Source organism: Diabrotica virgifera, chromosome 10 (assembly GCF_917563875.1).
Source record: "Diabrotica virgifera virgifera chromosome 10, PGI_DIABVI_V3a".
Taxonomy (NCBI): Eukaryota; Metazoa; Arthropoda; class Insecta; order Coleoptera; family Chrysomelidae; genus Diabrotica; species Diabrotica virgifera.
The window spans coordinates 147,823,677-147,839,023 of NC_065452.1; the positions used below are offsets into that span (position 1 = coordinate 147,823,677).

General features: G+C 33.3%; 1 protein-coding gene across 5 annotated transcripts in view; it reads left to right on the top strand.

Annotated features, from left to right (window-relative positions):
• The window catches only part of LOC126893468 (protein disulfide-isomerase A6 homolog), a 250,979-nt gene that overhangs the window by 201,149 nt on the left and 34,483 nt on the right, over positions 1–15,347 (top strand). The window contains exons 1-2 of one of the 5 annotated variants that reach the window (XM_050663708.1): positions 10,811–11,093; positions 14,584–14,777. The exons of 2 other annotated variants lie outside the window; for them this stretch is intronic. In XM_050663708.1, the coding sequence (XP_050519665.1) occupies positions 11,078–11,093; positions 14,584–14,777 (210 nt within the window). In that variant the 5' untranslated portion in view covers positions 10,811–11,077. Of the gene's footprint in view, positions 1–10,810; positions 11,094–14,122; positions 14,154–14,583; positions 14,778–15,347 lie in introns of those variants that run through there. 2 more of the 5 variants (XM_050663711.1, XM_050663709.1) reach the window with 2 other exon arrangements.

Below are 15,347 nucleotides of genomic sequence, written 5' to 3' on the forward strand. Positions count from 1 at the left end.
ACCATCTTACGGAACTGTCGTAACAATACATATATTTTATAAATTATATTTTGTAGTAAGTGTGTGTAAATAAACGCTGTGTCTAGGTACACGCTAACGTGTACGCAAATAAAAAAGTTAGGTACACGCGAATTAAACTTCATCAAGCCAGTGACGTCATTATTTAGCGTGCGCAGTGACTTTATATTTTGGTGCACGCTATTTTGATATGTGTAGGCCCGGTACTTTATGTCTCGATTAACAGCCGGTTAGCTAACTGGGGTTTAATCGGAACCTCTTTAGGGTCTCTTGCGTCGTAATAAAGGCAATTACAAGTATTCTTAAATATAATTATAAATAAGGATAATATTAATTATAATTGCATTTATTACAACGCAAGAGACCCTAAAGAGGTCCCGGTTAACTAACCGGCTGTTAATCGAGACATAAAGTACCGGGCCTTAGTGTTTGTTGTTTGTTTGATAGAAAATATTTTTATTAAGGGAAGGGGATGAAGGGAAGCAAAACTATTCAGATGTTTCAAACTTAATTTTAATAAAACGACTGTATATAAAACTATATATTCAGGTTAGCAAAATAAATATTAGTTAACATGATATTATATACAAAATACTGCTAAAATAATTTTTATACGTAAGTAATTATACCAGTTTATATTGTGTTTATTTTTGCTGTGGTGTTTATTTTTATTTATACAGGGAGTTGAACTTGTTATGATTTTCATAGAAAATTGGTTATAACTTTGTAAATACCCTGTATAACATAATAAACCTTTATATTTTTGTGATATGGAAGTTAAGAAGATTTCGAACATAAAATAAAATATAGGATGTTCCATTTCCATTTAAAAAACATAAGTTTGGTCTGCCACTATATTATCGAACGCCCTGTAACATTCTAACTAATTTGAGTAATTTTGTAATATGAAGCTCAAAGTTTGCTAAAATTTGTGTTATTAACTTTTATTGCTATTTATTACTATAGCGGATCTACTGAGCTTTATCACACTAATCAATCGCCCCGTATATGTTGTCTTATTACTTCTGCTACCCTTAATCACGAATTTTTGTCTCTTATCTTTTTCATACTGTTTTAGAATGCTGTTAAACTCATTAAAAGAACTAAATAATTGTCCACACTCCATACTTAATTAAAAAAAAACACTAAACAAGTAAAAATAAGGAAACTCTTTACAAATCAATATTAAACTGTAAACATAACGCGATTAGAAAAATTCTAACCAAACTCTGACACTCGCCATACTCACGCCATACTTACATATATATTACAGATACTTAAAGGCCCCGTCTCACCATCAAATAATTGACAGTTAATTTGATCAAACTTGACAGTCAAACTTGACTAGTGACACAAACTATACATACTAGAGAGTTATTGCCAACGTCTTTTTAGTCGGCCTGTAATAAAAGATCCTTTATTTTGACATATAAGCATGCGCAGTATTGCGTCCTTTATTTTTGTCCTTTAATAAAATACAGGCCGCCTGTATTTAAGGAAAATTCGAGGACACCCTTCTTTTAATAAAAGTTCCTTTATTTTGACATAACGTGTCAAAAATGTGAAGAAAAGTCTAACTTCACTTGTATTTTGAATTTATCTTGTCCTTTATTTTTGATTGATAATTTTGTGGGATTGATATTTGATTAACTTTCATCATTAAAGTTGTATGTTGGGTTTTATTTATTAAAAAGAACTCTAAGTAATATTCTCAGATATAGATTATTGATGTTTTGACCCAAAGCAATATAAAAAAGAACATTTTATTGAAGCTTGAGTGATTACAAAAATTTGTAAAAAGGAATACTATGTAAATAAAAAGTGTTATTAATTACAATGATCAGACATAGATTATCATTAACTCATTTAAACTCAATATATTTTACATTTTTGTATAGAAATAAATATTTATTATAGATATGAGGTAATTTCAATACATTTTAAAGAAGGTTAGGATTTGTTAAAATTCTAGATTCAAAATAGAGTTCAATTCAACAGATATATAACAGGTTAGGTTAACAAAATAAAACAAAGCTTTAAGTACTTATTTATTTTTGAAAATTTAGTCTTTTACAGATTAGAATCTATAAAGTTTTTAATCAAAAGTATTAATACACTTTCATTTTCATGCCATCTTCTTCTTTTGGTTCCTATCCGTTTCGAATGTTGGAAATCATATTAGCAATCATAACCTTGCTAGCTGCAATTCGAAACAGTTCCATTGATATTCTCCGTCTACTGGGTCTTCCCTTACCTTTGACTGTACCTTGCAATATGTACTGCAGCAGGGAGTAACGGTACTGATTTCTCATATGTGTCCCAGATACTGCAGTTTTATGCGTTTAATGGTAAACACAATCTCCAATTCTTTCTTCATTCCTCCTAGAACCTCCTTATTCGTGATTCGTGATCCATTTCATGCCATCAGTGTTTGTTTATTTAAACACTGCCAAAAAAATTCATAAAAAACCACCATAAAGCTTAATTCTTCTATTATATTTTTGTCTATGGGGAAGTTTATTTGACAGATTAGATATTAGAGGTCTTTTCATTTCCAGATAACTAATTATTGGGAAGTTTATATAACAGTATCCTTAGTATCTGTCTTTTAAGCTCCGGATAACTAGTTAACGGGAAGTTTTTCTCTGCCAGATATCTATTAGTATCTTGTCAGATAAACTTCCTGATAACTAGTTATCCAGAGGTGAAAAGAGAGGGCCATAATGGATCTTAATGAACAATGAACATATTTTAAACGATAAAAGATCAAACGCCAATAGCATGTATATATTTATAAATTTATTATTTAAAACCTGCTAATGATCATAAAATACTTAAAATCAGTCACCAATATAATATTTATATTTATTTATAAGTTTATTAACAAACTGCAGTCCAATAAAAATAAAATTAGTTTAAGCTAGCTTTAAATGTCGAACAATATTTTTAAACAAACACACACACAATTTAGTTGCATTAGATTAGCTCCTGGTTGAAAATGTACTGCCACAGCTTCTATATCAATATCAATAGCACACTCATTTGCCAGTATTTCAACGTTTTCTCTATTATCTACTGCAATATTATGTAAAACTGAACAAGCTGATATTATTCTTTGAACAAAAGGTAACTTGCATCTCATTACATATGTTAAAATGGGAAATCTCTTCAAAATACCAAATGTTCTTTCAATAACAATTCTTGAAGTGGTTTGTGATTGATTATAAAACACAACTTCTGTCTGAATGTTCTGCAATTGTGTCATAGGTAGTTGTAGTTGAGGACTGGATATCCACTATTCCCTAATAATATATTCTGCAGAAATTCCCCATTTTATATACCCATAATCCAAAAGTATTTAAAAACTCCTAAAATAGTAGGTATTTCCAATTGCACTTCCATATTATTGAACGATGAGTATTATGGGATATAAGTTGATGTCTAAACATCTTTAAATGACAAAATAATTAAATTTAACGTTTTACTCTTTTCAATTATCTTATTTTAACTTTTATCAACAAATGGAATTTTATAGGTTATTTTTATATTTACAAAAATATTTCATGTCATTTGTCAAAATAAAAGATTCCTTAACTGCGTTTGCAATACCACTCTTTTAGACCCGTCCTGTATTTGTCCTTTATTAAAGTATCCTGTAATAAAGGATCCTTTATTTGCCGGTGGCAATAACTCTCTATTAGGGAAAAAAAAGTTTCGACTTGAAGGATAGACGTCAAGTTTTATTTTTTAGAAAAATCTTAAATCATCGCGTTAAAATTGTTATAAATTAAGTAATTATACTGTAGATATAGTTAGTTAGTGTTTGAACATTAATTTAGTAGTTAATTTAAAAGTTAAAACGGGATAATACGTTAGTAGTGAATTAGAAATACTAAGGACTTTTCTGTAAGTTTTGCCTTTATATAATCATAGTAGCAGTAGTATAGTAGAGTAGAGGCTGGCTTAGGAGATGGACACTAACTCTCCCGGCCCCCCTGACAAAGGGGGCGGGATCTATGCTTTGCTTTCATTGAACTCGCAAAATTTTTTAAATTCCATACACATGCTAGCCCCGAGACATAAAAATAACATCAATTTAATAGAAAAAGAACTCTGTGCTTTAAAAAATAAATTCCAAAACGATCAGATCATGTTAACAGAAGTTAATAACTTATCATCTAGGATTGAAAATATTAGTAGAAGAAAAGTTGAATACAAGGACACTGACTTCGGCCCATTCCTTATTATGATAGAGAGTGACAAGGGAAAAGCAGGAAATATCCATCCTATGGATATTGGGAAAGTATTTCATACAATGGGTACGACTGGAATTAAAGAAATTAGTAGAAAAGGCATGAATAGAATTGGAGTAATTTTTAACACCTCCAAACAGGCAAATATGGTACTAAATAGTACAGAAATCCTTGAGAAAGGATTTCTTGCTTATATACCTCAAAAAATGCTAACATCAAGGGGTATTATTAGAGATGTAAGTATAAATATTTCAATGGAAAACATAGTTAACGACAGTAAATTACAAAAAAACGTGAAAATTATATCGGCCAGAAGACTTAACAGAAGAGTTTTAGATAGCAGTGGGACCGTTACATACATTCCAACAGGAACTGTACAACTACTCTTTGACGTAAGAACTCCCCCTAAAGAAATAATCATATATTCAAACTTGGTAACAGTAGATCCATACATCCCTCCTGTACAGCAATGCTTCAAATGCCTAAGATTTGGGCACTCACAAAGACAGTGCAGGGGAAAAGCAAGATGCCCGAAATGTTCCGATGAACATACAGTACAAAGCTGCACAGTTTCTGTACCAAAATGCCTATACTGCGATCTTGATCACCTTGCCACAAATAAAATTTGCAAAGAATTCGAAAGACAGAAAAAGATAAATGAAGTAATGGTCTTCCAAGATCTCACCTTTTTTGAAGCTGCCAAGCTGTTTCCCCCAATTAAGGAAAAGCCAGAGAATTCGAGAATGTTTCAGAGGAGAAGTAGGGATTTTCCTTCTTTACTATCCAGCTCACCCAGAGCATTTACTCAAGCACTTCAAAAATCCCCATCCTCCACTCCCCATTTCCAGAGTCAAAGTCATGTGGTCCCAGTTAAAAGGAAAAATAAAGTAATTCTTAAAGACATTAGTTATGACAAAGAGGCGCATAAAGCTCTATTAAATGAGGATCTAAGCAGAAATTTACCTAGATTACCGATTTTAAACAAATTAAATGATTCACAAAAGTATACGGGATCACAAGGCCCAAGTTTTGCACTCTCATTAACAAGCAATCGTGTACATTCTCAGGATAGTGTATTTTCAAAAAACGTTGATTTAACCTCTGATAATAATATGGATTTTGCAGGTTTTGATGAGTCACATAATACATCTAATTTTAGTAAAAGTAGTGTTGACTGAATTTTCATTTATTTCTTACAGATAATATAATATATTATTTTTTATATTAAAAATTAAAAAAAAATAATAATAGTAACAAATTATATATATAGTTATGATATTTAATATTTTGCATTGGAATATTAATGGTTTCTTTAACAATAAGCAAGATCTAATGGTGTTTCTTAACGAATATGATGTTAATATCATTCTTCTAAACGAAACACATCTGAAATTTTCACAGCACTTGCATATTCCCAATTTTTACTGCTATAGGGATGATAGGATTGATGGATGGGGTGGAATAGCTGTACTTATTCATCAGTCTCTGGCAGCTGATAGGATAGACATTTCACATATTCACTTGCCTGAAAAATGGCAGGCTATCATTATCAAATTTGAAAAATTTTTTATTATAGGATCGTATAAGACACCAGATGTTCGTTTTCGTAAGGAGATCTTTAGAGAATTGGTTCAAATGTGTGATAAACCGTTTTTCTTCATAGGTGACTTGAATTGCCAACATTCTTTATGGGGTTCATCATCTAACAATCCGAACGGCAATCGTCTTGCAGATCTTTTGGAGGAGGATAACTTGTGTTTTCTCAATACGGGTGAGGCGACAAGAATCTCACCGCCTGACTCAAACAGTGTCCCTGACGTAGCTATAGCATCTCCAGGTTTGGCTGTGGACTGCCTCTGGGAAGTTTTTCCAGAGATAGGAGCAAGTGATCACTTTCCTTTTGTAGTGTGTTACGGGCAGGATAGAAATAGTCCCCAAGGAAATGACCCTCTTCAAGATCGCAGTATCTTTAATGTGAAAAAAGCCAATTGGGAACAATTCAACCAATATATTGAGTCTAACATTAACAACATCCCTAATGAGTCTTACACAGATTTTCAAAACCTAATATTAGACGCAGCAAACAGGTTCATCCCTAAGAAAAAGCGTGTTAGATTCCATAAACCACAATTACCTTGGTGGGATGAAGAGTGTTCAGTTTTAATTAAATCAAAGAGGGAGGCAGTCAAGAAGTTCAAACAGGTACCTTCTTTAGAAAACTTCATTAATTTTAAAAAAATTAGGGCACATTGTAAAAAAGAACTTAAATCCAAAAAGAAAAAATCATTTGTTGTGTTTTGTTCCACAATTTCACCTGATACTCCAATATCAGTAATGTGGAGAAAAGTGAGAAGTTTCCATAAGGCTTTCACTAAAGCCTCAGTTAGAACTCCTAGTAATTCATCGTTAGGGGAGGAAATGCTTTGTTCATTGACTCCACCTGTATTTGAGGACATTGCGTCTCACCCAGTGAAATCTAATACTATCGAGTGTGAACTCTTCACTTTAAACGAACTTTCATTGGTTTTGGTTGAACGAAAGGATACTGTGCCGGGCCAGGATGGTATAACATTTTCTATGTTGCAACATCTTCCAGAGTCAGCAATCAAGTTCCTGTTAAAATTTTTCAATTTATGTTTAAAGGAGGGAATGCATATTCCCACTCAATGGAAATCACAAACAGTGTGTTTAATTCCCAAACCCAATAAAAATATAAATTGTCTTTCGGGCTGGAGACCAATCGTTTTATCATCGTGTGTTAGTAAACTTTTAGAGAACATGATAAAAATAAGGTTAGATTGGTATGTAGAACATTTTATGATCCTATCGCCTTTCCAGACTGGCTTTCGTAAAGGTAGAGGGGTGTCTGAAAACATAATTCATCTGGTCAATGAAATCTCAATGAATATCTCAAAAAGGAAACCAGCAGCTGCTGTTATGTTAGACATTTCTTCTGCATATGATAAAGTGTCAATCATCCAATTATTGGACGCTTTGGGAGATCTCAATTTGCCATGGTTACTTATTGAATTGGTTAAACATTTATTGACTAATCGTTTGGTGTCTGTTCGTGATCCTATTTCCTTAAATCTGCTAGGACCAAGAACTACCAATGTGGGCCTTCCTCAGGGTTCCCCTTTGAGTCCAGTACTATTTAATATTGTCATCAATATAATTTCATTTTGTGTGCCAGAGGATGTTCTAATTACTCAGTATGCAGACGATGTTGCCCTTTATTGCTCCGGCAACAGCTGGGTGGATGTTGTGGAAAAATTGAATGGTACAGTAGAAAGTATTTCTAATAAACTTCATGATATGGGAATGTGTCTGTCATCTAGCAAGAGTCAAGCAATTTTTTTTGATAGAAATAAGAATAATATTCCGAATTTACTAATATCAGTGAATAACACACGTTTAGATTGGAAACAAGAAGTTTCTCATTTGGGAGTTATTCTAGATAGTTCCCTTTCTTGGAGAAGTCAAATTGAAAAGATGGCATTGAGGGCTTCCAGTGGAGTCAATATTATTCGTTGTTTGTGTCGAACTTGGTGGGGAGCACATCCTGCAACTTTACTCACTCTATATAAGGCATACATTAGATCACATCTTGACTATGGATCCATTTTTCTGGGAGGTTGTGCACGTTCTCTACTTGCAAAATTGGATAAGGTTCAGTATAGAGCTCTTAGAGTGGTGGGGGGATTTATGAGGTCTTCTCCAGTTCATATAATTTTGTCAGAGTGTGGAGAAACACCGTTAGATCTCAGAAGAATATGGCTAGCATCTAAATTCATTTTAAAAGTAGTAGCCTATGACAACCCAATATATGCCTCAATTGAGCAATTTCACAATGTCTTTCTGGGTTACTTTAGTTTTTGGAGAAGAAAATATTTCCCACCAATACTGGCTGCTTTCCAGAATACTTTACATGAAATTCATGAGGTAGCACATAGCTCCTTATTTCCTTGTCACTCCTTTCCACTTAATATTCAGATTTCTCCTATGGCTTATGAAACTGTCAATATGGGCAAAGAAGCAAATAACCAAACCAAGTTTATGGAATGGTACCTCAATAACTGGTCGGAATATAAACTTATTTTCACAGATGGATCCAAAGATAAACAAGGTAATGTAGGTATTGGGATATACCTTAACGAGAGAACACAGTTAACAGCAAGATTACCCTCCGCTAATTCAATTTGCTCAGCAGAAGTATTTGCCATTAAAAAAGCATTAGAGTTAATCCAACAGAATAATTTTACAAAGTGCCTCATCTGTAGTGATTCTAAGAGTGCTCTAGAAAAAATCACAAGATCAAGCTACAAGGCGGCAATAGACTCACAAACTCTCCAACTAAAACAAAAACTATGTGAATTTGATGAACAACATAGAGAAATTAAATTTGCATGGATTCCAAGTCACACTGGAATTATTGGGAATGATAGAGCTGACCATCTTGCGAATCTTGGAAGAAAGCTGCCCATTAGTGAAGAACCAAAGGCCTCCTTTAAAGATTTTCAAATTAAATATAAAGAAAACCTATGGATCGGTTGGGAAAATCGATTCCAACAAATAGGACAGGCAAAAGGAATTACTTATTGCTCACAAGTTACAGTTCCATATAAAAAGGCATGGTTTACAAAATTTCCCAACCTGGGGAGAGGTATAATCACACAAATGTGTCGTATGAGAAGTGGACATTGTAGTGTTCCTGTACATTTATTTAGATTGAAGGTAGTGAATTCAAACCAGTGTTTATGTGGCAGTGTAGGAACTTTACAACATGTTTTATTGGAATGTACTAGGTTCCAAAGAGAGTCCCAGTTGTTTAGAAGGGAACTAGAAGGTGATCCGACATTAACTGATGTGTTGTTTAAAAATTTAAACTCAAAGACATTAATCGCAGTGCAAAAGTTTTTAACATCAACAATGACTCGTGTGTAGCTTGCTTAAAAACTTTATGACTTTATGCTTGCTTGCAATGCATGTGCTTTGTGCTTAGTGCGGTTTTGCGTGGTAGTACTAGAACTATATAGACCATTAATAGTAGAACTTTAGTTATGGAACTTATAAACAATTACAAAGTTTTTTTTTTATCTCTTAATATTTCAGATTCAGGAGCTATGAGCTTAAGCCCAGATGTACCTCAGGTACGGCTCTTGAATATTCAAGTCTATATTCACGGATCCTGGCCGGATAGCCCTGGCAGCTAAGGCCATTCAAATGAAGAGAAGAAGAAGAACTCTCTATTAACGCCCGGTTTCATAATCAACTTAACTAAAGTCCACTTTAACGTTGACATTTACCCATATGAATTGCATTGACAAGGGTACCAACCTAAAACTTAATGTCCACTTTAACTGATTATGAAACCAGGCGTAACTGTCACTAACTGTCAAGTTTGATCAAATTAACTGTCAATTATTTGATGGTGAGACGGGGCCTTAATACCCAAGTAATACCATAGCATACACGCGGCTCAAATTAGCGTGTACCAAAAAACCCAGTCATAGTACACGCTAAATAATGACGTCACTGACTTGATGACGGTTAAAAGCGTGTACCTAACTTTTTTATTTGCGTACACGTTAGCGTGTACCTAGACACAGCGATAATCGCTAGGAACCGCAAAGTGGGCGACGCCTGGTGGCGAAATTGAAAAGCATCAACTCAAGGAAAACATTTGACTTTGCCATTAACTTGTGTACATATTTGCGGTCAGTTTATGTTGTAATTAACAATAATTTCGACTTAAAAAAACTATTGCAGTGTTCCTCAGTATTCATTCCTATTATACTCTACGTAATGACCTAAATTAACCAATGCCAAATCACACATTTTGTTAATTTAACGTTTGTATTAAACGTAGTATTTTTTAATGTTTAAGCGACTGCAAAATTAAATAAATGTAGTATATATTCTGTACATAGAATGTACATTGTTATGAAAAATATCCCGACCACTTCGTAATTTCCAGAACACAATTATTATAAAATAAATTCACCTACTTAGTTTCCAAGTTTCCAGTTTTTATTTAATTAAAAATTGTTATCTGTCGGTGTAAAATAAACTGTAGTGCACCTATTAATTAAATTAAAAACAAAATTAGAAATCCTAAGATTAATAATTTTTAGAACGCTGTGTGATTATCGGAGGCCAGATTTTTTTATGAAAAAAAAGGTAAAACAAATCAGTAGTTAGCATCAAATTTTAATGAATGCATACAGATTAAACATAATTTTGAGTCGTCTTTAACTTATAAGATGTCTTAGTTGCAAAACTTAGTAGTTACTTTGGCGAAACACTCGTGTAAATGATTTTAATTTAACGTTTTAGAACTGTGAACTCAAATGACAAAATGAATTGTTTTCCTAGCGTTGTCGTCCATCTTTGAAATTTTGAGCGCCCTCTGTTGGAATTTAATTTTGCGAATACAACATTTGACAGAAGTTCGAAAGCGACACGCTAACAGTGGCGCCATCTATAAAAATCATTTAGAACTACTGAACCACTTGTGTTCCGTGTTCCGTAAATGGAGACAGAGACAACCCACAATACATAAACCTGCCTACGTTCAGAAATGAACGAATCAAATCATACCACGAAAATTTGGTTGCTTGGCAAAATTTGTTTTGTGAGAGGGGTATTTGGTTTTTGCTAATTATTGTAATTATCTGAATTCTGAATCCAGAATCTTTGGTAGGTGGAAATTGAATGTGGAATCTGGATGGTGCATAAAAAAGACTGCTGAAAATTTTCTACTCCAAGAACTGAATATATTTGAATGTAAAATTGCTGTGTTAAAAATGATACAAATACTTTGTAAGTATTAACTCAAAACCGCTCTTTTTTGCGTATGTATTTGATTAAAATTTTTTTGCATTAAAAGTTTTAAGCAAAATCCAGAGCAAAATATATTTTATAATAGTCCAAGGTTGTATTTCGCCGGTTTTCTATGTTTTATAATGTTTTCAGCTAAAACACCTGGAATATTTAAAAGGATAGTGTGATTGCTCTTTGCTCTGCTGCACTTGTCTTTTTACTGTTTATTTAACATTCATTATATCTTTTCCATAGGTATGTATATTAGTCTTAAAATAAGTCCCTTTTATTTGTTTAATATAGGTTAGGGTAATATCAAGATCATCATCGGCTATACAAGCCTGGTGGGTCTTGACCTGTTCTACAATTAGCTTCCATTCCTTCCTGCTCTTAACCTTTGTTTTCCAATTTCATACTCTTAACACTAACACTTGAAAGTTTTCTTCCACCTTGTCATAAATCGTTATCTGAGCCTGTCTCTTTTCGTCACTCCTAGTCTTTGGTTATAACTGGTAACTAGCCCTGGGCTAGTGTACATCGACACTAGTTACTTGAAACAGGGTTAAAGATGTAATTGGCGCTGGAACTATCCGAAAGGATCTCCCCGGCAAAAATGCCATACGATATTATTATTATTATTTGGTTATAAATGTGATTTGACGTCTCCATCTCGTTCATTCTCTTTAAGTGACCTAGTCGCCGCAGCCTGTTTATTTTGATGGACCTACCAATACTAGGTTCACTATAAAGGCGGTAAAGCTCAAAATTATAGCATCTACCCCATAATCCGTTTTCCTTCACACCTTTATAGATATGTCGAGGATTTTATGTTTAAAACAGCCTAAACTTTCTTCATCGCTTTTTCCTCGTTACATATATAGGTCTGTTGATTTATTTAGTTATTGTGTTAGTTTGGTTGATTTTTGAGCATATATGAACTCTCTTACTCCTTCGAAAGTATATTGACGGTTAAATGGTAAAAGGTTGTAACCCGCAAATTAACTTTCTCCAGTAATTAGAAAAAATGTTCCATTTAACCCTTTAATGCTCTCTGGTAGCTATATATTATACCATGAGCTATTACGGCTTAAATTACGGCTCGGATTTGTCATCAGAGTTGCGGTGAAAACAATTTTTATAGGCTAAGTCGATACACTGAATGCTTGCTGGTAGATGTGAATATCGAAAACCTGTATGCGGCGTGGCAACCACGTGCTTTTCACAAAACTGGTATGATAAGCTACCAGTGCCCCTTTCTGCAAAAGTCTTTGTAAAAAATCGTTCAATTTTATTTTTGTTTTTTGCACAAGTGTCATTTGGAATAAACTACTTTGACAAAAATTGAAGGTAAGTGTCAAGTGTACTTTTTTCATTATTTTTAACTAGCAGATAATTCTTTAAAAGCACTGGCATAGTTATTGCAATAATAAATATATTTTATGAGAATTGTAACCCCAAAATTCATTGTTTTTATTTATCCCGGCATACAAACAATTTTTATTTTTTCGTTTTGAAACTTATGCCAGTTATTAAACAATATTGTGGCAACAAATTTCTGTAAAAATCTTGTTGTTTGACATTAGCGACAGGAAAATATTTTTAATCATTTTAAGGATTGTACCAAATAAGAGATTATTTTTTCACATACTAAACCAAAAAATCTCGAGATCGTAGTTTACGCCCAATACTAAAATTTTTACGGATACATTAAAGCAAAGTTTAGTACATATTTATTTGCTAGACAAGGTTCTATAAGACTTTAAATTATTTATTAGACCTATTTGTCATTACAATTTTTCCAGTACATTATTTAGGTTTGGTTAGATTTTCCAGTACATTACTCCTATGTTTTTTTAGATGTCTAGAAACCGACCGCTTACAGAAGCTGAACTCCAGTTTATAGTAGACCATCTAAGTGATGAAGAGTATTATCTTTTCAAATTTGATGGCGATGAGGATGCGGACGACAATTTCCCTGAGACAAGCTCAATTTCCAGAACTCCGTCACAATCCTCAACTACTAGTATCGACAGCCAGCCGAAATGTTCCAGTACTTCAGTACAGCACTTGAAAAGGGTGCGCCAATGTACTCTTACAAGAAAGACAAATAATTCTAGCGGAAACGAAGATTTTGATAATTCCGATCAAGATCCTCAGTTTGATCCAGATGATGGATTTGGTTTCAAGCACAACAAGCTGGCTAGGTTATTTCCTAAAAACATTTTTTCTGATGAAGACCACGACGATGAACAACTGTTAACATTACCTCAAGCAACAAATTCTCTACTTTTTAGACTCCGCAATAGTAAACAGCTATATTTTATATAAGAAAAAAAGGAGGAGACTCTGAAAAAAAACTCAAGTGCTAAGCCTATGACTGGATAACAGTTCCGCAGTGAACTAGCTGATAATTTTATTAGCACTTACTTTCAGAAAAAAATCTGGACCACCATCAAACTCAACTTTGAATGCTGGTTCACACTTATCCACCAAAGGAACTTAAAGGCGCTGTGCCCTTTGTGCTTCATATAAAAAGAAACAAACGCGCAGTAATTTGATTTGTCAAGTTTGTAACGTTGCTCCATGAAAAGACTGTTTTGCACCCTACCATAGTAGATAGAAACTTCTTAGATAATAAATTTAAAATATTACTGTATTTAGTTTTTTTACATTTTCAAAATAAAGTATTTTTTTTATTAATTTTTGTAATTGTTTTTACTGGTCGTTATATAAACCATTGCCCACTAAGTATTAGTTGTTTGTCAAAATGCACACTGGTAGCTATATCTACCACCCTTTCCAGCCATTCTGGCACAGAAAAAATTTTTTTAAACATTTTTTGTCTTATTAGCGATGCATAATGAACTACTTTTACTATTCAAAAGTATAGTTTTACAAAAACAATAGTTCTGCCCGTTAAAGGGTTAAGTAATTTTATGAGGAATTAACCTAATCATTTTTTTGATTAATTTATAGATAAAATATTGATCTACACCAGTGATGAGCAAAGTATGGCCCGAAAAAGAATTTAAGCTGGCCTGCCGATGGTCCATCAACATGGTTAGTATGCATACGAGACGCTCAGAGCAACAGTTTCCAGTGGCTCAGGAAATAGAATTTCCTGAACTTTGCGGCCCCCATTAAGAAAGTTTACCCACCACTGATCTACACTATGAGGAATTAACCTAATAATTTGTTTCATTAATCTACACTATGAGGAATTAACCTAATAATTTGTTTCATTATTTTATAGATCAAATATTGATCTACACATTAGTGAAACAAATTATTAGGTTACTTCCTCATAAAATTACTGAAATAGAATGTATGTTTTTCTGATTCCTGAAAAAAGTTGATTTGTGGTTTCAACCATGTTCCAACCATTAGATCTTCGGGTTTTGCTACTTGTTTATTGTTTGTAGCCTTCATATACATTGTTTTACTGGTATTAATGTATAATAAAATAAAAGACTTATCCTTTTGCATATAGTTTTAGGTCTTTTTTTCCAATCATCTCTAGCTCTCTACCCTAGTAGTGGAAGTGTAGTTGAATTAACACCAAGCAATTTTGACAAATTGGTGATCAAAGGAGATGAAGTGTGGGTTGTTGAATTTTTTGCTCCTTGGTGTGGCCATTGTAAGAATTTAGTACCAGAATATACCAAAGCAGCCAATGCATTAAAAGTAAGTACCTATATAATTAAGATACAATAGTTACTTAACACATTTGCTACCAAGCAACTCATATATTATGAGCCACATTGATTTTTCACATAGACCAGTGTCTCACCCTTGAGCCAGGGATCGTACTGCACATACTACAGTTTAAAGGCCATAGCGGGATAAAATGGTAAAATCTGCACTTGGCTGGATTCTTACTTGGGATAGAGCAATCGAAAGTATATATCTAAAAAAACCCCTAACCAAATTTTTAGCTCCCTACGTGGCCCCAGGTGTCCCCTATTGCAAAAAAATGTGTTTTTCCAAAAAAAATTTGTCATTAACATACTTCCAAAAGGATTTAGGATTATTAATTAGGTCTGACTCAATCCCTCTAATATAGTTGTTAAAACATATTTCAGATAAACGTTTACATTCAGCTGGAAGACGTGAAAACTTCATATACTCAGTGTCAGAATGGTTTTTAAGATAAAGAAGGTGCACATACCTTTTCTCCCTTGTTAATTTTCTTAGGTCTGAGGAGAACCATTTAGGAAAGGTAGATGTAGGAATAAAGAGAGAAATCCCTGTTAA